General features: G+C 42.5%; 1 protein-coding gene across 1 annotated transcript in view; it reads right to left on the bottom strand.

Moving 5' to 3' along the window:
* Positions 1-27724, bottom strand: part of LOC135057245 (peroxidasin homolog) — a 167396-nt gene that overhangs the window by 6016 nt on the left and 133656 nt on the right. Inside the window, exons 16-20 of the mRNA XM_063963136.1 lie at positions 21718-23218; positions 21254-21388; positions 6351-6559; positions 6044-6158; positions 5751-5832 (exon numbers count right to left, since the gene is read on the bottom strand). Coding sequence (XP_063819206.1) covers positions 5751-5832; positions 6044-6158; positions 6351-6559; positions 21254-21388; positions 21718-23218 — 2042 coding nt within the window. The remainder of the gene's footprint in view (positions 1-5750; positions 5833-6043; positions 6159-6350; positions 6560-21253; positions 21389-21717; positions 23219-27724) is intronic.

Genomic DNA, 27724 nt, shown 5'->3' with positions numbered 1-27724 from the left:
TAGCTTCATACTGTCAGGGAGGCCTAGCAGTGGTTTAACCTTTTGATCCACAATGTGGAATAGCAAATCAGCACAGGTAAACTTTAGCTTTGTGGTACCCAGTGTGGTGATGATCTGGCCACAATAAGCTATCAAGTTGATCTTGTCTCGTGGGTTTATCTGTGCAGTTGGATCTATTTCACGTAGTTGTTTGTAGGATATGACATTGCACTTTGCTCCTGAGTCTATTTTGACCATGGCCACCCTGTTCGTATGCATTGTTCTCAGTTTGATAAATATTTCGCCCCTCTCATCCAAGTGATCTACATTATCACAAACTGTCATGTGAACTGATTCACACCCTGGCTCCGTTTCAACCTGGTTAATCCGCCGGGGTGAGCGGCTATAGCGCGACTCAGACTGTCGCTTTATGGAAGTTTGATCTTTCCAATTATTCCATTTGCCAAATGCATTACATCGTTTATCATATGCGGGGCAGCTTTGTTTGTCAGGAGGGTGCTGTGCCGCGCAGTTCCAACACGTGGAGGATTGGTGTGGAACGCCCACCATGACACACACCTCAGCGTCCTTTCTTAGTTCCCTTGTGCCCTTTTCAGACTGCTCATTTAACATACAGATAGTTATGGCAGTCTCTAATGTGAGGCCCTTCCCCTGCAGCAGCTGTGCACGTACCTTGTCGCTGCATATGCCGCATACGATTCTGTCACGGATGAGCTCCTCCGTGAGGATACCAAAATTGCACCTCTTTGCCAGCAGCTTTAGCATGGAGACGTAGGACTGTATAGTGTCATCACCCTTTTGGTTAGTGCTGCTTAAAACATGCCTGTCTATAATTACATTCTTTACTGGCATGCAGATCTCTTCAAACTTTGCAATTAGGATGTCAGGATCCTCTCTGTCTTCTCCGTCAGCGTATACAAAAGCATCTGATTTGTCCACAGCATCGGTGCCTGCGAGGTTCAGCAGCGTGTATGCCTGGACTTTTTTTTATTTGTCTGAAAGTCCTGCTATGACTGATGAAGCCGCCGATGCTGAATTGCTCTAAGGTGGGGAAACGCGTCTCATGCGGACTGTGACCTGAGACTCGCACCGAGGTTCCCTCTTGTACCGCTGGATCGTTACCCTCTATTGCTTCTGGGACCGTCTTACTCCGGATAGGGCTTGATAAAAGGTCGTGGAGCACCAGAGCCGGGAGTGGACAGGAACCCTTTAACCAGAGGACGGTCGCAGTAAAAACAATCAGATATTTAAAGCATGGCCATGCCTAATAGAGTTTAACAAATTATAACTCTGTAATTCATTTCAACTCTGCATGCATAAAAGTTCCAAATCTGCTTAGCAAACTAACATTTGACAACTGGAACTCTTGTTATAATACTTGGAAATAACTGCATGGACTTGTAACCATTTGTGCTATATGAAACAAATACCGCAACAGTTACTACTACAAGGTTACTTATATATTCTGCTGCCATATAAACATCTGGCTGTATCAAGTGCACTAATTCTGCTGTATCAATCTATTGCATTTACTTTTTGGCCAAATTTATAGTGTTGTGATTATAGGGAATTCATTTGTCTAAATTACTGTTAGGGATTGATCAGGAATACTATAGTAATATAGTGTTTAAAGGTAGTCTAGGAACAGTCCTTATGTATTTTACATATTTTAATAAAAAGTGAGTGTATTTTACTATTGTGCAGTGTGTCAGCGCTTTCTTAGTTGCTTTTCTCTGTATTTCTATACCTGTGGAGGGCGTGGTGATCCCTCTAATTTAAGAGAGCTGCAGACAGACTGTTTTTAAATTACTGAGCATTTAAAATTGGCGCTAGGAGGTACTAAGTACCAACTTCTTTTTCTTTTGAATTCTCTATAGATACAGCAATGGCCTACTGTACAACTATATACTGTTAGTCACCAAAATGCTGCACTGCAATACTAGAAGCTATAGAAAAGTATATATATTATTGTATATATCAGTAAAGACAGAGCGGTGTAACTGTGACACATGTGTGTCCTGACAAGCAGTATAGAAGCTATAGAAAAGTATATATAATATTACTGTATATCAGTACAGAGCGGTGTAACTGTGACGTGTCCTGACAAGCAGTATAGAAGCTATAGAAAAGTATATATAATATTACTGTATATCAGTACAGAGCGGTGTAACTGTGACCCATGTGTCCTGACAAGCAGTATAGAAGCTATAGAAAAGTATATATATTATTGTATATATCAGTATATTATTGTATATATCAGTACAGAGCAGTGTAACTGTGACCATGTGTCCTGACAAGCAGTATAGAAGCAATAGAAAAGTATATATATTATTGTATATATCAGTACAGAGCGGTGTAACTATGACACATGTGTCCTGACAAGCAGTATAGAAGCTATAGAAAAGTATATATATTATTGTATATATATCAGTACAGAGCGGTGTAACTGTGACCCATGTGTCCTGACAAGCAGTATAGAAGCTATAGAAAATAAGAAAAGTATATATATTATTGTATATATCAGTACAGAGTGGTGTAACTGTGACCCATGTGTCCTGACAAGCAGTATAGAAGCTATAGAAAAGTATATATATTATTGTATATATCAGTACAGAGCAGTGTAACTGTGACCCATGTGTCCTGACAAGCAGTATAGAAGCTATAGAAAAGTATATATAATATTACTGTATATCAGTACAGAGAGATGTAACTGTGACACATGTGTCCTGTCAAGCAGTATAGAAGCTATAGAAAAGTATATATAATATTACTGTATATCAGTACAGAGAGATGTAACTGTGACACATGTGTCCTGACAAGCAGTATAGAAGCTATAGAAAAGTATATATATTATTGTATATATCAGTACAGAGTGGTGTAACTGTGACCCATGTGTCCTGACAAGCATTATAGAAGCTATAGAAAAGTATATATATTACTGTATATCAGTACAGAGCGGTGTAACTGTGACACATGTGTCCTGACAAGCAGTATAGAAGCTATAGAAAAGTATATATAATATTACTGTATATCAGTACAGAGCGGTGTAACTGTGATCCATGTGTCCTGACAAGCAGTATAGAAGCTATAGAAAAGTATATATTATTGCATATATCAGTGCAGAGCTGTGTAACTGTGACACATGTGTCCTGACAAGCAGTATAGAAGCTATAGAAAAGTATATATATTATTGTATATATATCAGTACAGAGCGGTGTAACTGTGACCCGTGTCCTGATGAGCAGTATAGAAGCTATAGAAAAGAATATATTATTGTATATATCAGTGCAGAGCTGTGCAACTGTGACCCATGTGTGTCCTGACAAGCAGTATAGAAGCTATAGAAAAGTATATATTATTGTATATATCAGTGCAGAGCGGTGTAACTGTGACACATGTGTCCTGACAAGCAGCATAGAAGCTATAGAAAAGTATATATATTATTGTACATATATCAGTACAGAGCGGTGTAACTGTGACCCATGTGTCCTGACAAGCAGTATAGAAGCTATAGAAAAGTATATATATTACTGTATATCAGTACAGAGCGGTGTAACTGTGACACATGTGTCCTGACAAGCAGTATAGAAGCTATAGAAAAGTATATATAATATTACTGTATATCAGTACAGAGCGGTGTAACTGTGACACATGTGTCCTGTCAAGCAGTATAGAAGCTATAGAAAAGTATATATAATATTACTGTATATCAGTACAGAGCGGTGTAACTGTGACACATGTGTCCTGACAAGCAGTATAGAAGCTATAGAAAAGTATATATATTATTGTATATATCAGTACAGAGCTGTGCAACTGTGACCCATGTGTGTCCTGAAAAGCAGTATAGAAGCTATAGAAAAATATATATTATATACTGGTGGTCCCCAGTCCCCACAATGCAGCACACTGATCAGATATTTGCAGCACACTGAGCACAGATATGGAGCGTTTTCAGTCAGAGAACATACATAATTTCAGCACACTGAGCACAGATTATTTGCAACACACGGAGCACAGATATTTTCAGCACACTAATCACAGATTACGGAGCTTTTCAGGGAGAGAACGCTGCCAGGTCCTCTCCGTTCAATCTCCAAATCACGAGTGAAAATAGCGGCGACGCGCGGCTCCTTATATAGAATACGAATCTCGTGAGAATCCGACAGCGGGATGATGACGTTCGGGCGCGTTCTGGTTAACCGAGCAAGGTGGGAAGATCCGAGGCTGCCTCGGAACCGTGTAAAATGGGTGAAGTTTGGGGGGGTTCGGATCCCGAGGAACCGAACCCGCTCATCTCTAATAAATATACACATAAATATGACTCATTGGTAATTCTAACTTCGTAAGACAACAATGTAATTGGTCTCACGAGGAGTAAATGCATATATGTATGTACACACAAAAGCAACTGCATATGTATAAACCAGTGTACTTTAGCCAATGCATGTATTCTCACATCACAGATGTAATCAAAGATGTGTGTAAACACATGAAGAAATAAATATACTAATAGACAGATGGGAGTAATCTGCTGCTTCTGTGTGCTCTCTGCTCTGGTGCAACCATCGAGTGCTCACAAACACACCCACCAGACTTGGTAAAGGACACTGTTGCCAATGGGCATGCGCAGCAGCTCCATTCTGTCCCTTATACAGCATGATGCGGCCACAGCTCTAGTACATACGTATTATATATCACTGCTATTGTGGTCATGATTCAAGCCACTGGCTACAGCAGGGTGGAAAGGGGTCAGAGCAACTGGAACCCCCCTCCCCACTCATGCATTTATCCATTATAATATTTTGTTTATTTTATTATTATCTTTCTTTAACATTATAAAGGGATTATTCCACCTTAATGGTGAAAGATGGTAAATATATATATATATATATATATATATATATATATATATATATATATATGTTATTGTTCAGATTGTTGGGAAACATTCCTAAAATGATCATGTCCTGAACTTATTGGCAACTGACATAAAAGAAACACACACGCACGCACACACACACACACACACACACACGCACGCACGCACACACACAGAGTGCTTTAAAGAAGCATCTGGCAGTTTGTAGCTTTGATGCAAAAATTCCTGTTTTCTATGTGGGATGCACTATGTCACCGACTGCTGACATCTCGTATTGGGGATCAGTGCTATGGCTTTGGGGGGCGGGAGGGCAGGATTAAGGTTAGGCATTGGGAGGGGTAGGGTTAGGCACTAGGGGGAGGGTTAGCTCTAGCCGCCACCCTCCAAGGGTTAGGGTTAGGATAGGGGATAGGGGATGTAGAAATACTTACTCCCTCTGATGTCATGTGACCGCATTTAGTATGTATTACATCTTTGTCATGTGCCGCCATTGAGTGTATTTTTTTTTTTACGTCTTTAAACCCCCTACCCACCTCTTCCTCCCACCGACAATGCAGGCTTTTCTTTGGTCATCTAATAAATTCAAGTGGTAAGTTCTGTGCCGGCTAGTAGCGCCACAGTGGCTGACTCTGCCAACTGATATACTCTCAAGAAACAGTCTTCCTTATGACAGCCTGGGCAAGCATGCTGCCTCTTAAGCAGTATATGCACTGTTGGCATGAAGGGGGAAGCACTGGGTGGACAGAAATATTTATAAATAGAGATATTGGATTTGGAGTCTGTTTTTAATCCAGTTATTATATTTTAGAGTCATTAACACTTCCTCTTAGAGACCTGTTACTTGCTCATCTCCTCAGTGTCAAACTTTTACCTTGTTCTGTAGGGTAGTGATGGTTCTCTCCAGTGTGGACAAAACATCTTCAGCTGGATAGTCCTCAGGAAGACCCTCTTGTCTGTAATAAAGATGCAGAATGTATATAGGGGAAATGTATGTGTCTGCTAGCAGTACATAAACAGTAAAAAAAATGTTTTTTTAGATCAAGCTATATCTGATCCCAATAGAGTTGGACTGTAGCCATCAGGACATCAGATACCACAGTGCTAACTTACCTGTCATGGGGACCTGTCTCAAGATAAGAATTACAAGAGAAAACCACAATGCACCTGGGATCTTCTGCACTGGATTGGTGGGGAAGATCCTCTGTGTAGCTGAATTTCTGATCCCTCCGGCTCCGGAAATGTAGAGATAATGCCTCAAATGGACCTCCTGTTCCACAATCTGGTTTGTATTGAAACATTTGGTTGAAGGTTAATATAGACGCATTAGACAATACTGCATTAGCAAGTGGTTTGACTTCAGGTAACATATATTAAAAAGGATTAACAAAGTACTCATTAGCAAAAACAATCTATGAGCGAAGTATAGAGAATCTCAGTACAAACATCAGACCCATCCCACTCTCCTACTCACCATCACAGCATTCTTTCCAGGGATGTAGATCCACACTGGGAATATCTTCACACTTCTGCATACCCTGTGGGAAGGAGGCCACACGAAAAACATCCTTCTGGACATGCTGAATGTTGTCCCCGTTATCACACAGGATTCTAGCTAGTGACGTCTGCTTTATCTGGGTGAGTTGAGCTGGAGTGAAGACTCCGGAGTTACTATACCAGAATCTGTAGGAAACACATTGCTCTGTTGAAATCTGAAACATGCTGAAAGTGAAGCATTCCAATAAATAAAAGGGTAGTAAAATGTAAAGACCAGTGTTCATTTTGGAAAACAAATTGCTTGTGAAAACAATACAATCACAAGACTACTATACATGCTATGGTTTGAACAGGATATTACTTTACATGTTGGGAACTGTTGTTTAAATGATCTGTAATGTTCTAATTATCCATAAATTAGTCAGCTTCCAATGCAAACACATCTGCCAAAAATATGCTATAAAAGCAACTTAATGGGATAAAGTTAGGTCCACATACAATATTATACACTGCTCAAAAAAATAAAGGGAACACTAAAATTACACATCCTAGATCTGAATTAATGAAATATTCTTATTAAATACTTTGTTCTTTACATAGTTGAATGTGCTGACAACAAAATCACACAAAAATTATCAATGGAAATCAAATTTATTAACCCATGGAGGTCTGGATGTGAAGTCACACTCAAAATTAAAGTGGAAAAACACACTACAGGCTGATCCAACTTTGATGTAATGTCCTTAAAACAAGTCAAAATGAGGCTCAGTAGTGTGTGTGGCCTCCACGTGCCTGTATAACCTCCCTACAACGCCTGGGCATGCTCCTGATGAGGTGGCAGATGGTCTCCTGAGGGATCTCCTCCCAGACCTGGACTAAAGCATCCGCCAACTCCTGGACAGTCTGTGGTGCAACGTGGCATTGGTGGATGGAGCGAGACATGATGTCCCATATGTGCTCAATTGGATTCAGGTCTGGGGAACGGGCGGGCCAGTCCATAGCATCAATGCCTTCGTCTTGCAGGAACTGCTGACACACTCCAGCCACATGAGGTCTAGCATTGTCTTGCATTAGGAGGAACGCAGGGCCAACTGCACCAGCATATGGTCTCACAAGGGGTCTGAGGATCTCATCTCGGTACCTAATGGCAGTCAGGCTACCTCTGGCGAGCACATGGAGGGCTGTGCGGCCCCCCAAAGAAATGCCACCCCACACCATTACTGACCCACTGCCAAACCGGTCATGCTGGAAGATGTTGCAGGCAGCAGAACGTTTTCCTTGGCATCTCCAGACTCTGTCACATCTGCTCAGTGAGAACCTGCTTTCATCTGTGAAGAGCACAGGGCGCAGGTGGCGAATTTGCCAATCTTGGTGTTCTCTGGCAAATGGCAAACGTCCTGCACGGTGTTGGGCTGTAAGCACAACCCCCACCTGTGGACGTAGGGCCCTCATACCACCCTCATGGAGTCTGTTTCTGATCGTTTGAGTAGACACATGCACATTAGTGGCTTGCTGGAGGTCATTTTGCATGGCTCTGGCAGTGCTCCTCCTGTTCCTCCTTGCACAAAGGCGGAGGTAGCGGTCCTGCTGCTGGGTTGTTGCCCTCCTACGGCCTACTCCACGTCTCCTGATGTACTGGCCTGTCTCCTGGTAGTGCCTCCATGCTCTGGACACTATGCTGACAGACACAGCAAACCTTCTTGCCACAGCTCGCCTTGATGTGCCATCCTGGATGAGCTGCACAACCTGAGCCACTTGTGTGGGTTGTAGGGAGGTTATACAGGCACGTGGAGGCCACACACACTACTGAGCCTCATTTTGACTTGTTTTAAGGACATTACATCAAAGTTGGATCAGCCTGTAGTGTGTTTTTTTCACTTTAATTTTGAGTGTGACTCCAAATCCAGACCTCCATGGGTTAATAAATTTGATTTCCGTTGATAATTTTTGTGTGATTTTGTTGTCAGCACATTCAACTATGTAAAGAACAAAGTATTTAATAAGAATATTTCATTCATTCAGATCTAGAATGTGTTATTTTAGTGTTCCCTTTATTTTTTTGAGCAGTGTATATACGTTATGGTAAGAACTTACCGTTGATAACGTGATTTCTCTTATGTCCACAGGTATCCACAGGATAACATTGGGATATGGTTGAGCGACAGCGGAAATGGCACCAACACGGTCACGGGCTTTCTGGCCTCCCAGGATGCATCGGGGCCTTCACCATATAGTCCCGCCCACTGACTCAGTCAAATCAGTTCTTTCCACAGCGATTTTAGGCAGGAACATCAGGTAGAGACCTGTTTAGGCGATAAGAACAAACATGCACACCGTTCCATACAAGAAGGAAGAGGTTTTAGTGATTGTCAAGATCCTCAAATCAGGTGCGTCAGGGTGGGATCCCTGTGGATACCTGTGGACATAAGAGAAATCACGTTATCAACGGTAAGTTCTTACCATAACGTATATTTCTCTGGCTGGGTCCACAGGATTATCCACAGGAAAACATTGGGATTCCCAAAGCCATTCTAGTGGTGGGGACGCTCCTGATTGCACAGGAGGACCTTTCGCCCGAAGTCTGCGTCATGAGAGGCAAAAGTATCCAAGGCATAATGTCTAATGAAGGTGTTTATGGAAGACCATGAGGCTGCCTTACATATCTGTTCTGCTGAAGCACCCTGTTGTGCTGCCCATTAAGGACCTACCTTACGTGTAGAGTGTGCAGAGACATTAGCCGGAGTAGGGAGATCTGCATGAGAATAAGCTTCTGATATTACCATTCGGAGCCATCTCGCCAGCGTCTGTTTACTAGCAGGCCATCCTCTTCTATGAAATCCGTAAAGGATGAAGAGAGAATCTGTTTTCCTGATGGCACTAGTATGATCTATGTAGATTCTTAAAGCTCGGACCACGTCCAGCGACGCTTCTCCTGCAGATAGTCCCGATACCTGAAAAGCTGGGACTACAATCTCTTCATTCAGGTGAAACTTTGATACCACCTTTGGAAGATAACCAGATCTCATTCTGAGAACTGCTCTGTCTGGAAAAAAACTTAGGAAAGGAGACCTTACACGATAATGCTCCCAAATCTGACACTCTTCTGGCTGACGCCATTGGCAGTAGAAAAAGTACTTTAGCCGTTAACCATTTAAGATCTGCTCTCTTAAGTGGTTCAAACAGAGGACCCTGGAGGAATTTAAGAACTAAATTCAAATCCCAGGGAGCTGCAGGAGGAACAAATGGAGGTTGAATATGCACAACTCCCTGAAAGAAAGTACGTACATCCTGTAAATCAGCGATCTTTCGCTGAAACCATACAGTTAACGCTGATACTTGAACTCTCAAGGAAGCAACTTTCAAACCTTTATCCAATCCTGCTTGAAGGAAATCCAAAATCCTTGATACTCTAAAAGATCTTGGATTGAAATTTTTTCCAGTACACCAATGAATATAGGCTTGCCATATTCTATGATACACACAAGCCGAAGAAGGCTTTCTTGCTCTAAGCATAGTTTGGATTACTTGATTCGAAAAACATTTAGCCTCTAAGATAGAGGTTTCAACAGCCACGCCGTCAAAGACAGGCGATCCAGATGACTGTGACAACAAGGACCCTGCATTAGCAGAGCTGGACGTTGAGGGAGCAGTATCGGTGCTTCCACGGACATTCTCAACAGATCTGTGTACCAATGCCTTCTTGGCCAAGCTGGAGCTATTAGAATTATTGCTCCTTTTGCTTGCTTTATTTTTCTCACTACTCTGGGTAACAGAGATATTGGGGGGAACAGATACGCCAGATGTAATCTCCATTCTCCTTCGTTCTTGATCCGTATCTCGGAACTTTGTTGTTTAGACGAGACGCCATGAGGTCTATCTCTGGTAGACCCCATCTGTTCACTATTGCCTGAAACACTTCTGGGTGTGATGCCCATTCGGTTTCCTGAATGGTGTGTCGACTGAGAAAATCCGCATCCCAGTTCAGTACACCTGGGACAAAAACTGCTGACAATGCTGGAAGATGGAGTTCTGCCCATCTTAGAATGGGAGTTACTTCCTCCATCAGTCTCTTGCTGTGAGTTCCTCCTTGATGATTGAGGTACGCTACTGCTGTCGCATTGTCTGAGCGAATCTGGACTGGTCTTCCTTGCAGACTGTCCTTTGCCTGAACTAGAACCAAGTAAATGGCCCTTATTTCCAACAGATTTATCGGCAGGCGACTTTCCCTTGCGGGCCATTTTCCCTGGAACCACAGGCTTCCAAGTACCACACCCCAGCCTTGCAGGCTGGCATCTGTCGTCAGGACTTGCCACTCTTTTATCCAAAAGGGTCTCCCCTTGTTTAAATGGTCTGTCTGTAGCCACCACGCTAGAGACCTGTTTACGTTTACTGGAAACTTTATCATCTGCTTTTTTATCGTCTGATGATTTCCGTTCCATTTGGTCAGAATAAGGTGCTGCAATGGTCTGGAGTGGAACTGCGCATATTCCACCATGTCGAAGGTTGATACCATCAGACTCAACAGTCGCATTGCTGCATGGACTGACATTGTCTGGACGTGCAACGCTTCCTGAGCCATGACCTGTACCTTGACTATCTTTTTGTCTGGTAAGAGAACTTTCTGTAGGTCTGAATCCAATATGGCCCCCAAATGAACCATCCGCTGTGATGGATTCAGGGACGACTTTTCCCAATTTATGAGCCACCCGTGTCTCTGTAAACAAACTATCGTCTGTTGAAGATGGCTCAAAAGTACATCCTGCGAATGTGCTAGGATTAACAGGTCATCGAGGTATAGGAATATTTTTATCCCCTCACAACAAACATATATTGGTAGATGCTCAATTAGCTTAGTGATATCATTCAGGTGCTCGAAAGGGAGGGGTATTTCTAAGCTTATGCTGGTGTTTTGGGGTGCCACACCCTGCACCTAGATATAGTGCTAGGGACCCCAAATATACAGAGACGCCTTGATGCGGCTTTGGGGCTTATTCACACATTTGCGCAAATATGTGTAACGAAGATCTCTGAATTCTATTATTATGTGGAATTTAAATCTGGTTACGGTTATCATTCAGGGTGCTGGGGGAAACAAATGGCTTTTTTTTCTTGCTTAGAAATACCCCTCCCTTTCGAGCACCTGAATGATATCACTAAGCTAATTGAGCATCTACCAATATATATGTTTGTTGTGAGAGGCAAAGAGGTTCCTGCATTAGGAGGAGGTGCAGGCCCTGACATGCCACATGGAGCATTATGGGGTTGCTCCAAGGTAGGTAGCTCTTAGCTTAGACATATTGTAGTAAGGAGCCATTATCATGTGGCTCCTTGCTGGTTAATCTTAGACCCAGATTGGGGTAATGGAGGTGTGAGGTGTGGTGCCTCTGGACTGGCTGAGCTGGATGGCCTTAGTGTGGCATACCCTTACATTCTATTAACACTTTTCACTTATTCATTTTTTAACACTATTTCTCTATTTTAATTGCATTTCATTTTTGTATCACTTTCTCTTTAGCTTCGGCTTCCTAAATACTAATTTATTAACACTATAGTTTTTTCACTGGTATGCTACGCTGGGCTTTCTGGCTTATGCTGGTGTTTTGGGGTGCCACACCCTGCACCTAGATATAGCGCTAGGGACCCCAAATATACAGAGACGCCTTGATGCGGCTTTGGGGCTTATTCACACATTTGCGCAAATATGTGTAACGAAGATCTCTGAATTCTATTATTATGTGGAATTTAAATCTGGTTACGGTTATCATTCAGGGTGCTGGGGGAAACAAATGGCTTTTTTTCTTGCTTAGAAATACCCCTCCCTTTCGAGCACCTGAATGATATCACTAAGCTAATTGAGCATCTACCAATATATATGTTTGTTGTGAGAGGCAAAGAGGTTCCTGCATTAGGAGGAGGTGCAGGCCCTGACATGCCACATGGAGCATTATGGGGTTGCTCCAAGGTAGGTAGCTCTTAGCTTAGACATATTGTAGTAAGGAGCCATTATCATGTGGCTCCTTGCTGGTTAATCTTAGACCCAGATTGGGGTAATGGAGGTGTGAGGTGTGGTGCCTCTGGACTGGCTGAGCTGGATGGCCTTAGTGTGGCATACCCTTACATTCTATTAACACTTTTTACTTATTCATTTTTTAACACTATTTCTCTATTTTAATTGCATTTCATTTTTGTATCACTTTCTCTTTAGCTTCGGCTTCCTAAATACTAATTTATTAACACTATAGTTTTTTCACTGGTATGCTACGCTGGGCTTTCTGGCTTATGCTGGTGTTTTAGGGTGCCACACCCTGCACCTAGATATAGCGCTAGGGACCCCAAATATACAGAGACGCCTTGATGCGGCTTTGGGGCTTATTCACACATTTGCGCAAATATGTGTAACGAAGATCTCTGAATTCTATTATTATGTGGAATTTAAATCTGGTTACGGTTATCATTCAGGGTGCTGGGGGAAACAAATGGCTTTTTTTCATTCTTATCCCCTGTTTGTGCAGACAAGCTGCCATAAACATCATAATCTTTGTAAACACTCTGGGTGCAGTTGCTAGCCCGAAGGGCAAGGCTTGGAACTGAAAATGTTCCTGAAGGAAGGCGAACCTGAGGTAGCACTGATGCAACAGTGCTATAGGCACATGTAGGTAAGCAACCCGTACATCCAGAGATACCATGTAATCTCCCGGTTCCATAGCCAACATTATGGAGCGTAACGTCTCCATGTGGAACTTCGGGATCCAAATGTATTTGTTCAACATTTTCAGATTGAGAATTGGTCAATATGACCCATTTGGCTTCTGGATTAGAAATAGATTGGAGTAAAACCCCTGTCCCCTTTGTGATGGAGGTACTGGGACAATCACACCTGACTGCAGTAATTTTTGGACTGCTTCTTGCAGGGCATTGGTCTTCGACTCTATACGAGATGGGCTGGTGCAAAAAAATCTTTGAGGAGGCTGCCTCCTGAATGGGAACCCATACCCCTGAGACACTACCTTCTGCACCCAAGCATCTGCTGTTGACTGTTGCCATATGTGTGCAAAATGAAGGAGTCGGCCCCCAACCCTGGAATCCTCCAGGCGGAGGCCCGTCTCTTCAGGCTGACGGTTTCTGTTCAGGCTTGGAAGCTGGCCTTTTGCTAGCCCACTGCTTCCTACCCCTGGTTTTAAACTGGGGTTGCTTAGGCTCCTCTTTAGCTTTCGCTTTGCTTTGCCAACGAAAAGAGCAAAATTTTAAACCCTTGGATTTAGGGTTATAGGTAGCCGGAAATCTGACCCTCTTTGATTCAGCCTCTGATTCTAGGATATCCGATAAAGGTTTTCCAAATAATATATTACCAACGAAAGGCAATGCTTCCAATTCTTTCTTGGATTCCGCATCTGCCTTCCAGGTACGTAGCCAAACTGCTCTGCGAGCGACTACTGTCAAGGCTGAAGCTTTAGAAGCAACTGTACCCATATCAATTGCTGCTTCTTCCAAATATTGGGCAGATTGTCTTAAACGGCTAAAAAGATCCTCTTGCTCCCTAGTAGGAGAAGGGATGTCATTCTCTATTTCCTCTATCCATTCGCCCATTGCCTTTGCTACCCAGGCTGAAGCCATAGCAGGTCTTACCACTGCTCCTACTATAGAAAATACATTTTTCAAGAGGCTATCTACCCTTCTGTCTGTGACATCATTTAGTGAGGTAGATGACAGTGGTAAAGCAGATTTATGCACAAGTCGCAGAACATGTGCATCTACTTTTGGAGGAACTTCTCTTTTCGAACAATCCGCAGCTGGAAATGGATAATAAGAATCCCATCTTTTTGGAATCTTATACTTTTTACTGGGCGCTGCCCAAGACTCATCCATCATTTCTGTCAGCTCATCTGACGCTGGGAATTCAGCTTTAACTGATTTTGTTCGTTTAAACATAGGTGCTTTAGATTTTAACACTGTCTTGGCTGGCTCTTCCAAAGAGAGAACAGCCTTCACAGCATTAATAAGTTCAGCTACATCTTCTGAACTAAAACTCTGCGACTGATCATCATACAGAGTATTTGAATATACTGTATCATCATCTGTTGTATCATCTTGTGTAGTCTGCCACATAGACGTATCTGTCTTAGTCTTACCTGTCGTTTGGTTGCTTGTAGAGGCTACTGGAACCAAGCCATAGGAAGGGAGCTGCATGTATGGGTTAATAGTGTAACCTAACCCCTGAGGTGGTGCTACCAAAGTTAACTTGTTCGCTATTGACGATAGAGTCTTTGCGGACATATTCCATGGTGGCTCTGTTGGTGGTTGAACCAACTCCTGTTTTTTCCTTTGCTGTAAAGCAAAACAGTTCGCACACAAACCCTCATAAGTGACTAATTGGTTCATATCAATTATCCCTGACTTACAAGATAAGCATGTTAGGGATGTAGGAGTGCTTGATAAATTCTCCTCGTCGCTTTTGCCGCTCACAGACATGGTAATAATCTGTTATTGACTACACAATTTGTGACTGAAAATCACCTATATGTAAGTATATAGAAGTGAGATCAATCTGACCACAGTTCACCTGATTTGAGGGTCAGAACAGGACTGACATTACACAGAAAAGTCAGCACACATACTAGCAGTCAGTCACATGTTAAAGCATTAGACATTGTCATATGAGAATACAACCTCCATAACAACTTATACATAAGTAGGAAAATTGTACTTCTGTTTTTAACTGGTTCTTTTTTCAACATAACATGCAGGAAACACAGCAATATACAGGTCTCATATGCAATAGGTACTAAAAATTAACAATTCATACTAAGAAGTAGAGAGAATTTTTAGTACTGTATACCCTGCCTCCGGAGAGCGGGATACAGGGAGACTCACCACACTTCCATATCCAAGCAAATACGCTCGTAAGACGCTGAGTGGATTCAGACGCTACTGATGTACACTACCGCTCTTGATAACTGATAACGGACACGGTCGCTCACTGATGGACACGGACGCTCATCGACTTCCACGTGTATGCAGACGCGAAGGCCTGTGACTCGGTCTAGGCGGGATCTCTAGTGTACACAACCGCAGCGTCTAAGCTGCGACCGAGTACCCTCGTGGTAGCGTCTGAGCCGGAAGTGAGGTCATTCAGTTCATGGACGAGAGACACGCGGGAACTGGTCATGAACTCGGAGGAGGGGCGGCCAGGAGAGCGTCTGAATCCCCCTGTTGATTTAAACTCTAAAGATTGCGGCCTCTCCCTAGTCCTGGCGCCTATGATCCCTGGAGCGTAGCGCTGTCACACTAGAGATGTTCGGCGCATCAACACACTGTTTGTAGTCTCCACCAAATCAGTGTAGCTGTGTCCTGACCCCTCTAGTAAGAGAAAATCCATAGACTCACCGTCTCCCCATGCTCCGGCCATAGCCTGGTTACGTCTGCTGGACCTGCTAGAACATCCGACACAGACGCCCGTCGAGACAGCACTAATACCCGATGGTAAGCGTTGTTGCGACCCGGTGGTGAGTTACTGGAGCGACTCTTTCTAGTATGCGTTTAAGACGCTGTCAAGAGAAGTCGCTCAAAAAAATATAGTAAGTCTATAAAAATAAAATAATAAAAGCTTCAGGCTGCTTTATCTACAGCAGCCCTGTGACCATGCGGCTTCCTGCCGCACCAAGCAAAAAGCTGATTTGACTGAGTCAGTGGGCGGGACTATATGGGGAAGGTCCCGATGCATCCCGGGAGGCCAGAAAGCTTGTGACCGTGTTGGTGCCATTTCCGCTGTCGCTCAACCATATCCCAATGTTATACTGTGGATAATCCTGTGGACCCAGCCAGAGAAATATTATTATGGTATACTTAAGGGGCATGTGTTAAATAGTGTCACCACACAACTCTAAATACTTTACCCCTGGTAAAAATTCATATCAACACCAAAGTCAATTATATTTGACAGATTAGAAAACTTTATAACCATGGAAACAAAGCAGTCCACAGCTCTGGCTTTTGTCTTGCTGCTTAGCAGTTTATAAATACAAAGCACAGAGACCAAGTGTTCCAGACCAGGGCCAGCTCTAAGGCCCTTTTAGTGGAATGGCCGCATGGGGGCGCCACCCCATTCAGGGTGCAATGCAGCCGCCACTGGGACAGATAACTGGCATTGTAAGTGATTAATATACAGTCGTTGCCAAGTGATTATTCATTTTATTCAATGATACATTTTGCTTTCAAATTTTTTTAGTTCACTCGTCTGTCTTAATATCTTCTAGTTACTTATTTGAGTAATACAGTGCCTTACTAAAGTATTCACCCCCTTTGCATTTTTTATGTTTTGTTGCCTCACAACCTGGAATTAAAATGAATTGTTTGAAGGTTTGCATCATTTCATTCACAGAAAATGCCTACAAGTTTGAAGATGTTTTTTTTTTTAATTGTGAAGTAAACAACAAATAGGACAAAATAACAGAAAACTTCAGTGTGCATAACTATTCACCCCACTATAGTCAGTACTTTGTAGAGCCACCTTTTGTGGCAATTACAGCTGCAAGTCGCTTTGGATAAGTCTCTATGAGCTTGCCACATCTTGCCACTGGGATTTTTGCCCATTCCTCAAGGCAAAACTGCTCCAGCTCCTTCATGTTGGATGGTTTCCGCTTGTGTACAGCAATCTTCAAGTCTGACCATAGATTCTCAATTGGATTGAGATCTGAGCATTGACTAGGCCATTCCAACACATTTAAATGTTTCCCCTTAAACCACTTGAGTGTTGCTTTAGCAGTATGCTTCAAGTCATTGTCCTGTTGGAAGGTTAACCTCCATCCCAGTCTCAAGTCACAGGCAGACTGAAACAGGTTTTGCTCAAGAATATCCCTGTATTTAGCACCATCCATCTTTCCCTCGACTCGAAACAGTTTACAAGTCCCTGCTACTGAAAAACATCCCCACAGCATGATGCTGCCACCACCATGTTTCACTGTGTGGATGGTGTTCTTGGGGTGATGGGATGTGTTGGGTTTGCGCCAGGCATAGTGTTTTCCTTGGTAGACTGAAAAGTTAAATTTTAGTCACATCTGACCAGAGCACCTTCCTCCATACATTTGGGGAGTCGTCCACATGCCTTTTGGCAAACTCAAAACGTGCCTTCTTATTTTTAACACTAAGTAGTGGCTTTTTTCTGGCCACTCTTCCATAAAGCACAGCTCTATTAAGTGCACGGCTTATTGTGGTCACATACGCAGATACACCAGTCTCTGCTGTGGAATTCGGCAGCTCCTTCAGGGTTTCCTTTGGTCTATGTGCTGCCTCTCTGATTAATGCCCTCCCTGCCCGGGCTGTGAGTTTTGGTGGCCGGCCCTCTCCTGGCAGGTTTGTTGTGGTACCATGTTCTTTCCATTTAAAGATGATGGAATTGATGGTGCTCCGGGGGATCATCAAAGATTTGGATATTTATTTTATAACCCCGCCCTGATTTGTACTTCTCAACAACTTTGTCTTTGACTTGTTTGGAGAGCTCCTTGGTCTTCATGGTGTGATGCCTCTTGCTTAGTGGTGTTGCAGCCTCTGGGGCCTTTCAGAAAAGGGGTGTTTATACTGACAGATTATGTGACACTTAAGGTGTGTACACACGGTAAGATCTTTTCTTCCGATTCTGACTATATAGTCAGAATCGGAAGAAAAGATAGTGCAGATCGCAAGGTGACAGTCACCTTGCGATCCCGATCCGATGCTGATGCGCGGCCCCGCGCGGTCGGCATCGGCCGAAAAAATAGGCTGTGCAGGCAAGTCAATCCTGACTATCTCTATAGAAGAGATAGTCAGGATTGACACTTAGCCAAAATCGCACAGAACCAGGATCGCAAGCACATTCATTATGTGCTTGCGATACTGGCTAAGTGCCGACCCGGCCCCCCATCGCACAGTGAAAATCGGATAAGTCCGAATCTCACCGTGTGTACACACCCTACACAGTACCAATACACAGGTGGACTTCATTTCACTAATTATGTGACTTCTGAAGGTAATTGGTTGCACCAGATCTTTTGAGGCGCTTCATAGCAAAGGGAGTGATTACATACTGTATGCACGTGCCAATTTTCACATTTTTATTTATAAAAAAAAAAATTATATACATTTTTCTCATTTCACTTCACCAACTTAGACTATTTTGTGCAGATCCATCACATAAAATTCAGATTAAAAAAATAAATAAATTACAGGTTGTAATGTAACAAAAGAGGTAAAAAGCCAAGGGGGGTGAATACTTTAGCAAGGCACTGTACTTATTTATTTTAGCAATGAAATACCACTGAGAAATAAAAACAGATATCTTAACAAAAGTGTGAAGATGTCAGAATATGAAAATTCTTAAAGATGCAGGTGACAGGCAAATGATTTTAGTTTCCCCAGCGCACAGCACCACACAACACTGATTGGTGCCCTCCTGTCTTGCCCCCACCCCTCCCCCATACTGGCACATGCATTTACACACTGTGTTGCTGCACTTGAATAAAATAAAATTTTACTAAATGACAGGGGGCCCCGTTATTATGTGCCCCACTACCCATGTGTGCCTCTGACCCATGATTTACCTGCTCTGTGGCACAACGACAGAGACGATTCAATGCATAGATTATTTTGTTTGCTAATTAGCCAATTAACATGATAGCAAAATGATTCATAGCCTATTGCTCGGAGGATCTGAGGGAACACATCAGTGAAAACCTGACTAAAATTGGTTCCGTAGTTCTCGAGTTTGTCACGCGCATACATACAAACATATATATATATTAATTTGTATGTATATACACACGATACATACACACACACACACACACATCTATCTATAGCTGTATTATATATATATATATATATATATATATATATATATCCAATGGGGAAGTCCTGCACTCTCATCAAAAGTTCATCTTTGGGGTGCTTCTACACAGATGATCCCCTATATGGGTGATTTCTGATGTATATAGATTCTTATAAGTAGTCACTCTCCAGTCCATAAATGTGCTTGAAGGAAATTTATTATATCATACTCACAAAGATACAAATGCAAGGCTTCATTATATGCATGTAGACAGAATCACAGCGACGTTTCAGTCCATCCAGACCTTTGTCAAGTGTATCAGCAATACAAGCCTCCAGCATAACAACATAGCAGACTTCTGCTGCAATGACTCTGCTATGTTGTTATGCTGGTGGCTTGTATTGCTGACACGCTTGACAAAGGTCCGGATGGACCAAAACGTCGCTGTGATTCTGTCTACATGCATATAATGAAGCCTTGCATTTGTATCTTTGTAAGTATGATATAATAAATTTCCTTCAAGCACATTTATGGACTGGAGAGTGCCTACTTATAAGGATATATATATATATATATATATATATATATATGTAGCTCAATGAGAGGCGGCACTCGGTGACTTTTCAAATATCAAAAAATGTGTATTAGTGGTGATACAGCAACGTTTCGGGGACCCCCGTCCCCGTCCCCCGAAACGTTGATGTATCACCACTAATACACATTTTTTGATATTTGAAAAGTCACCGAGTGCCGCTTCTCATTGAGCTACATATGTTAGGCCAGCTGGCCTGTGGAGGGCACCGGCGCAAGATCATCCTGCAACGGATTGTGTGAGTGCCGGGGTTTTGGAATATATATATATATATATATATATATATATATTTATAAAAGAGAAAGAAATGAAGGGCGCAATCGTGAGTAGTAAATCACAAATAGTTTTTGCTAGCACGTATCAACTCACATACATTTCAATAAAGGGTAACCGGTGCAAAGATGAAAACCAGTGCAGCCTCCGGATTGCTAGCACTGGTAAACGCCGCTGCTCCTCTGCTCCCACAGTCGCTGCACTGGTTTTTTTTTTACTACTCACGATTGCGCCCTCCATTTCTTTCTCTTTTACATGTTTGAGGAGTAACTCCTGGAGGACAGCAGCAAGTTACATTTCGGACTTTTATTGCAACTAAAAGACTTTGCATTTCTCATTGCGCGTCTTGTTCATTCTTATATATATATATATATATATATATATATAGACTACAACTATAGCCTACAGCTATAGATAGATATGTGTGTGTATGTATGTTTGTATTGTGTGTAAATGTGTGGTGGGAGCATTATACTTTTTGGCCACAAGATGTCCTCACACTATTTATTTATTTATTTTTTCATTTTGTGTGCTAATTAGCTAATTAACATGATAGTGAGATGTTTCATAGCCTATGTTACTCGGAGGATCTCACATTTCAGTGAAAACCCTATAAGGCCCTGTGCATTAGGGAGGCAGGGGCGGAGACAGCCCACATTTCCGGCGTGTCATCCCCATGTTCTGAGAGTGGCGAGGCCAAGGTCTGCGTCTTGGATGCAGATTTCTTTGCTTCACAAGGCCCCCTGCGGTGGTCAAGATGTTGATCTCAGGCTGCAACCGCACATTCAACAAGGAGGTGTTTCACACCTCCTACTGCATTTGCATTACTATGGATCGCATTTGCAAAGCTGCCTGCGAACAGCTTTACAAATGCGATTCATGCTGAATGTGGGCCAAAATTATTTAGCAGTGTTTCTCACAGTAAGTTTTGAATACATTGTTGTCAAGTCTGAGTATGACACTATCACAATGCAACAATTTTATTTTTTTTATAATTTTGGAGCTTTTTGGCCAAACAGGCTTCCAGATGAAAGATCTCATACCTGTATTCAAATTTGATTGAGCAATACTTTTTTTTTTTTATGGGCGATTAACGTGTCAGACCTGGTCAACACAGGCATGCATTGCAGTATAATTATCATATACTCTAACAACATTCACAGGATTAATAGAAATGGTTTTTACTGCAGTTAGCATTACATGTTGTACCCTTTACCTGTCTCCATCCCGCAGTCTTCTGAACTGAGTAACTAGAAGACACATTAGAGTGGGTCCCAGCCGAGACCCCGGTACTAAGTCTTCCACCATAAGTGCTGGGAAAAGATCCACATTCATAGGAGTTCCATACAGGCTAGGAGAGGGTAGATAGAATATTGCAATGATTAGAAACTTAAGCCGGTACATTAAGTTAAATTTATGTTGAAATATTTACAGAAAGAGCACTTACTCATTCTTTAATATCCACTGTACCCTACTTTGGATTATCACAATTAATGCCACGACCCAAATATACTGTACATTTTAATAAAAAGTAGGCCTTGTAATTTTTACTTGGAAGTAGAACCAAAATGTTTTTGAATGGCAAAAAAGTATTTTCCCCTGTTACACCTCAACACTGGGTGCATTACTTAAGTTTCCATTGTGAAAGAACTATCCCAGTATAATTTGGATTTTCCTTACCTGCGAAGTTTCTGCCTTATATCCTGGTTCTTGATCTCATTTTGTAGGTCGTCAAAGTCCTTAGCTGAAGTGAGGTTGCAGAAAACACGGTAGTCATTGTAAGGTGGGATGCCATGATCTCGACCACGCTGGATGTTAATTGCAGCAAGATCTAAAGACACCAAATGAACAGCGGAGAAAAGCTTCTCTGTAAGTTCTAGGTTCAGCAAAGCTGTGGGGTCTCTCATCTTTCCAGGAACCCCAAAGAGTCCACGCAGCAAAGGGTCTATCCCTCCCTCCTGTAGCAGCCTGAATGGACTGAAGAAGGCTTTGTGTAGTGGGAGGTGCCCTTGTGGGATTGTTTGAAAGCTTTCATTTAGTCTATATAAAATAGGATTAATCAATGTGTGCCCAAATCGGAAAGCAGCAGTGGCAAAGGCATTAAAGATACCACTATTGACATTAGGGTCATACCCTCTGTATTCTCCCAACATGCTCATTCCGGTTTCTCCAAAGACTTTAGGAAGCCAGTGTGCATATGTGATGTGCTGCATTTGAGCAGCCACTAATTTCCTAGCTTCATAATAAACCTTGTCCCCATTCCAGTGAGGATTGAGTTTCAATAGATGTTCTGCAATACGATTATGTTCCCGGAACCACAATGTGTGCATGGAGGTAAGGCCAAGCTGCTCGTTAGCACGGTGATCCCCTGCCAGAAAGCAAGGAACAGAGCTTTCTTGCTCATCCCTCATACATTCTGTAGGAGGCCCATTGGCAAAAGGCATCAGATGCTTCCCCGAACTAGACACCATTCTGCCAACTTTTAGCATCCCCCTCTGGCTATGAAGATCTCTCAACTCCTGGGATTCCTCTTCAGTACTTCCATAGACATTAGAAGCATCAAGGTAGGAGGTAATCAAATTCACCTGCTCTCGATAATAGGCAGAGTCCAGAAGAAGGGAAGTCACTCCACTCCCGCAAACTGGACTGGATCGTGCAAAGAACATGCAGCGCCCACTGCTCACACGAGGATCGTTCTCAGGTATAGTGATGGGAAAGCAGGGTGGGTCATTCGTACACACCTGGCTGCAAGGTAGAGCATCAGAAAACCGAGACATACTGAGGGCTGGTATAGTTTGGTCCAGATCATGGTCCAGGAACTGTCCCCACTGCATGAGCATGTGTGTATACTGGGAATCTGCAGTAATAGTTTCTGTGCCAATCATAGTAGTGGACACCAGGCGGGGAAGAGGTAAAGGAAGGACCCCAGATTCTGAGGCACCAAATCCACGAGGAAGATTGAATCCATTCTGGTAAGCGGGTCTAATCAGACGCTGGAAAGCAGTGACTGATGCTCCCCACATTGGGTGTTGAAAGTTGTTACAAGTGCCATCATGTGTGCGGTACCGTTGGTGAAAACACATATCAGAGCAGTTAGGGGCCCGTCTCTGTGCAGTACAGCCAGATACTGTGGCAATCATGCTGATATAGTGAGGGGAGATCAGCTCACTGTAGTGATAGTCTGCAATGATAACATTGAAATCACTTTATCAGTTCAAAACTATTGAACAAGTACTTAGTGAAAAAGTCTTAGGAAAAATAAATAAATAAGGATTTTAATACTTACCATTAAACGCCTCACTCATACAGTTAATTGAGAGGGAAGGGTTATAGCACAACTGAGCATAAGCCATGGCTACATGAGGTTGTACATCAGTGGGAAATAAAATATAACATAATAATGGCCACACCTCAGGCATGACACCAGAAATGTTTTGGGAGAAAATACCAAAAATAAAACAGTAACTAAGTAGAAGTCAAACTTCTAGCACAGAATAAAACATCCAAACCAAAATACACATACATAGATGAGAACACAAACCCTGTCTCCAATTTATTACACAAGAAAGGAATTTAATGAAAAGTACAATAAATCCTGAATAAAAAGAATGGATGGGAGGAACACAACTAGTTTCAGATCCATCTTTAGCATGGGGTGGGTGCAAGTCCAGAAACTATTGTGGCTGTGGAAGCATAAACAGCGGACAGGATGGGCTTCTATATGCAGATGCATGGATCGACAGCATATACAGGCAGATTCTCACATTAGCATAAAGTAGTCAAGAAAAGTAGCCGCAGATGAATCTGAATTAGTATAAAGCCCAACAGGATCAGGAACTTTTAAGGAACTGACACTGCACTAATTCCAGCCCTGACTGCAGCACATCCAGGAAAAGCAAAGTTTAATCTGAAGCACAACTCCATCAGACACCAAGAACTGTAAATGGTCAGGAAGTATATATGTTACATCAACTTATTGTGTGCATCTCACATCTAAAAACAACAGAAATAAAATGGGGATAATAAGAGAGCAATACCATCTGTATATACAGAACAATGGTGCAGCTGAGCAAATGGGTAAAAAACAGAACCAACACGATCTGGCAATACCCTATCGCAAGAGCAAGAGATTTTCTCTAGAGCAGAGGTTCTCAAGCGCTGCCTTCAAGGCACCCCAGTGGTCCAGGTTTTAGTTATATCCATGGCTCAGCACAGTGCAGTGTATATAGGGGCAGTAAATGGTGGAGGTGCAGTGTACATAGGGAGTGTGTGTCCATCTGTGTCAAACAGAGGTGACTATATTGAAACAATCTGCATCTCTCTCCACTGTTTAGGGACCCATGTGATGAAGTCACCTGGCCACGGTACATGGGCCCGCATATTTGCGCAAATGTGTGCTAAGAACTTCAGTTATACTCAATGTTAATTGTGAGGGTTTATTTAAATTATTTTTATTATCAGTGTTCTTAGTGCTAAGAGTGTGCATCTGCATCTCTCTTCCCCCAGCATAGTATTAGAAGCCTCAGCATGATAGCTCCTCTTGATATCTTTAGTAATAGGATGTGCAATCCAGGTTCCCCCCTTTTTACACTATATTTGTGTATATATTGTACACTGGAAGGCAAGGCTTCCTTCCTCTGGATTGGCACTCCTCCCATTCACCCTCAGGTGTTTTAATTAGCTGGGTTCCTGCATTTCAGATCACACATTGATAAGGCCCTATTTAGAGGTAAGTCCTGAATAAATTTATAGAATGTGATAGTATTAGGAATGTTAGGGACCCATGTGATGAAGTCACCTGGTGCGGCACATGGGCCCGCATATTTGCGCAAATGTGTGCTAAGAACTTCAATTATACTCCATGTTAATTGTGAGGGTTTATTTAAATAATTTTTATTATCAGTGTTCTTAGTGCTAAGAGTGTGCATCTGCATCTCTCTTCCCCCAGCATAGTATTAGAAGCCTCAGCATGATAGCACCTCTTGATATCTTTAATAATAGGATGTGCAATCCAGGTTTCCCCCTTTTTTCTCTCTCCACTATCCCTATCTGGCCCTACCCCACTCTCTTCCCAGTCCCAATCTACCCCTACCCCACTCTCAACCCCCCAGTCCCTATTTGCCCCTACCCCCACTCTCTCTCTCTCTCCCAAACCCTTCTCTCATTATGCAGCAAATGTGAAATAGTTAGATCAGAATTATTAATATTAGCAGCAGCATGGTAGGAGGCTGTAATGGGATCGAACGGGATGCCGAAGGTCAGTATACCGACATCGGCATTCCAAGCGGTGGAATGCTGGCAGGGTGGTGTCAAAGTCAGAAAAATGTCTCTACACACACTGCCATATTTGCACCTCATACTGGTCCGTGCTGCGCATGCGTACGCTCTCCCGTACGTGCGCATACTCACAGTCGCGGGCACCCGCAGGCGCATGGTATGCGTATTTACGGTAGAGTTTATGCGATCGTAGCGTGCGACTCAATCATTACATATTTTCACTAATAATGTATTTTGTAGATCATGGTCCCTTTGATAGATTCTGAAAGTTTGGTTAATATAGAATGTTCATGAACAGAGAAATCCCTCTTTGTTTGATACGAAGGGTCTGACAGGAGTAATACAGTGGTGTTTAGTATCCATCGGAAGAATATTTAATTAGAAATATCCCGGTGTTGGTTTGAAGCAGATCAATCGCTCGTGCGAATAGTTATGGACATAAGAAGTTTATGAACATTTACTTTATTTGCACTTTATTACCCATGCGGCGGGAAACCCAGTTTCCCTCCCACCTGAGCAGTTGGAAATAGTCACAGCCCACCTGTATGAATCAACCTATGACCTTTTATTATAATGCGAAGCCGAATTCCTGTGTCCAATGAACAATGAGATTGTAGGGACCATTGAATTGTATTGTGTGTGGGGCATAAATAGGCAGGCCGATCATATCCAGCTCACTCTCTTCAACGGTTCTCATTGCTGATAATCGGGAGCTGGATATCGAGGCGCATGCGATCGTTTCCTTTGTGCGTAAGTTTTTCTCCGTAATCATACTGTTTCTCTCTTGTTATTGTGGGCCAATCTCTCTCAATTTCTCTCTCTCTCTCTCCTTCTCTTTCTCACTCATTTTCCCTTAAATTGTATTGTATTGAATTTCCTGTGTAGTTATCTGGTTAGGTAGTCTATGTTATATTGTAGTGTATGACTTGTATTGTGTTTAACTCTTTTGCAAGTATAGCATTCATAATATATATTTTAGGCGTTGGACCCTGAGCACGGTATCTGTGTGTTTCTTATAGTATTAAGTATTCTCAGAGCGTCGGTGACGCTCAAACAGCTTTTAAGGTAATAAGGTTATACTGTGTTGCATTTACTCTCTAACATTACACTAAGGTTTTACTGCACAATACACTGTTTATGGTTTAGATACAAAGGTTTAATATAGTGAGCGTCAGCTCCGCTGGTGATCTCCTCGTGGTCCCGAGCGTTCGCTACGCTATAGCGAATCATTACTTTAGTTAACAGCCAATAACGTGCCTGCCTGTGATCTCTTGGCCGTGAGTGAACGTGACGCTTGAGCGTCTCGATCACGGCAAAGCGATTGTTATGCAACTAGCGTACCCTTACGGTACTTCATACGTAGATAGCGTACAGTGTTCTTAGACCTCATAAAGGGTATTATATACGATAAATATTTAGCTTTATCAATTGGCGGCTCGCCCTGTCCTTCACATATCTGCACTAGGTAATTTCAGCAGACATTATCCAGCAGCAAAGGGCGGGAGATCATATTCCTCGTAGTGCTGTTTGGATAAGCGTCTGCTTCTCTTAGTAAAGGGTGCTGAAGGAATCCGGGAACCGGAGGTAAGAACAAAACAATAGTGTCTTTTTAAAACTGTTTATTTTTCTGTCTTGCGTACACACGCACGCACACATATATATCTGCATTTCCTTTTCATTGGTGTATTTTCGTATGTCACTCTCCTGTTTGCCAGCTCTATAGTTGATAAACGTATAAATTGTGTTACGGTGGATCTTTGCTTTGCGTACACGTGTCTCTAACAAGACTGAGACTTGCGTACGCAATCCAAGGGCCGACGCACGCAGCGTATAATACGCAACGGAGCGTACGGGTACGCCCACGTAACTCAAATCACAAGTTTTTTTTCTCTCCTCTCAACGCGATAAGTAGCGCCACGCGGTAAATAACGCCAGGCGATAAATCGCGCAAATTTAAATTAATAGATCCTTCTCCTAATTTGTAACATATCTGGTCTAAAGAGAAATTTCTGCGCAGAAATAGAAATAGAAACAAAAGTGTACATGTGGTGAGTGAGTGTGTTGTATACAATTTTACAGGTTGAACCACAAGAAAAGTCGAGTACTCGTGAGGTACATGCGTGTAAGTGACGTACATGGTGGCTAGGGAGGCATCCCTGGTTAAATATACAATTTGAGCATTAGAGTGTAGCAGACCAGGAGGTCATACTGTAACAGACCAGGAGGTCATAGCAGACCAACAGGTTCAGGTACAGCAGACAAGGAAGTCCGCTATACAGTCCACAGGCACAACACCAAGAAAGGGTTGGTGCAACACCCATATAGGCCATATAAGCTCTGGCTGAAGGAATTCGCAGCCGTAATTTTCGATTCCACTGGTCGCTCAGTACATAAGATTAGTTGCTTGTGT

Source organism: Pseudophryne corroboree, chromosome 3, assembly GCF_028390025.1.
Source record: "Pseudophryne corroboree isolate aPseCor3 chromosome 3, aPseCor3.hap2, whole genome shotgun sequence".
NCBI lineage: Eukaryota > Metazoa > Chordata > Amphibia > Anura > Myobatrachidae > Pseudophryne > Pseudophryne corroboree.
This window is presented reverse-complemented; position numbering and strand designations above follow the sequence as displayed.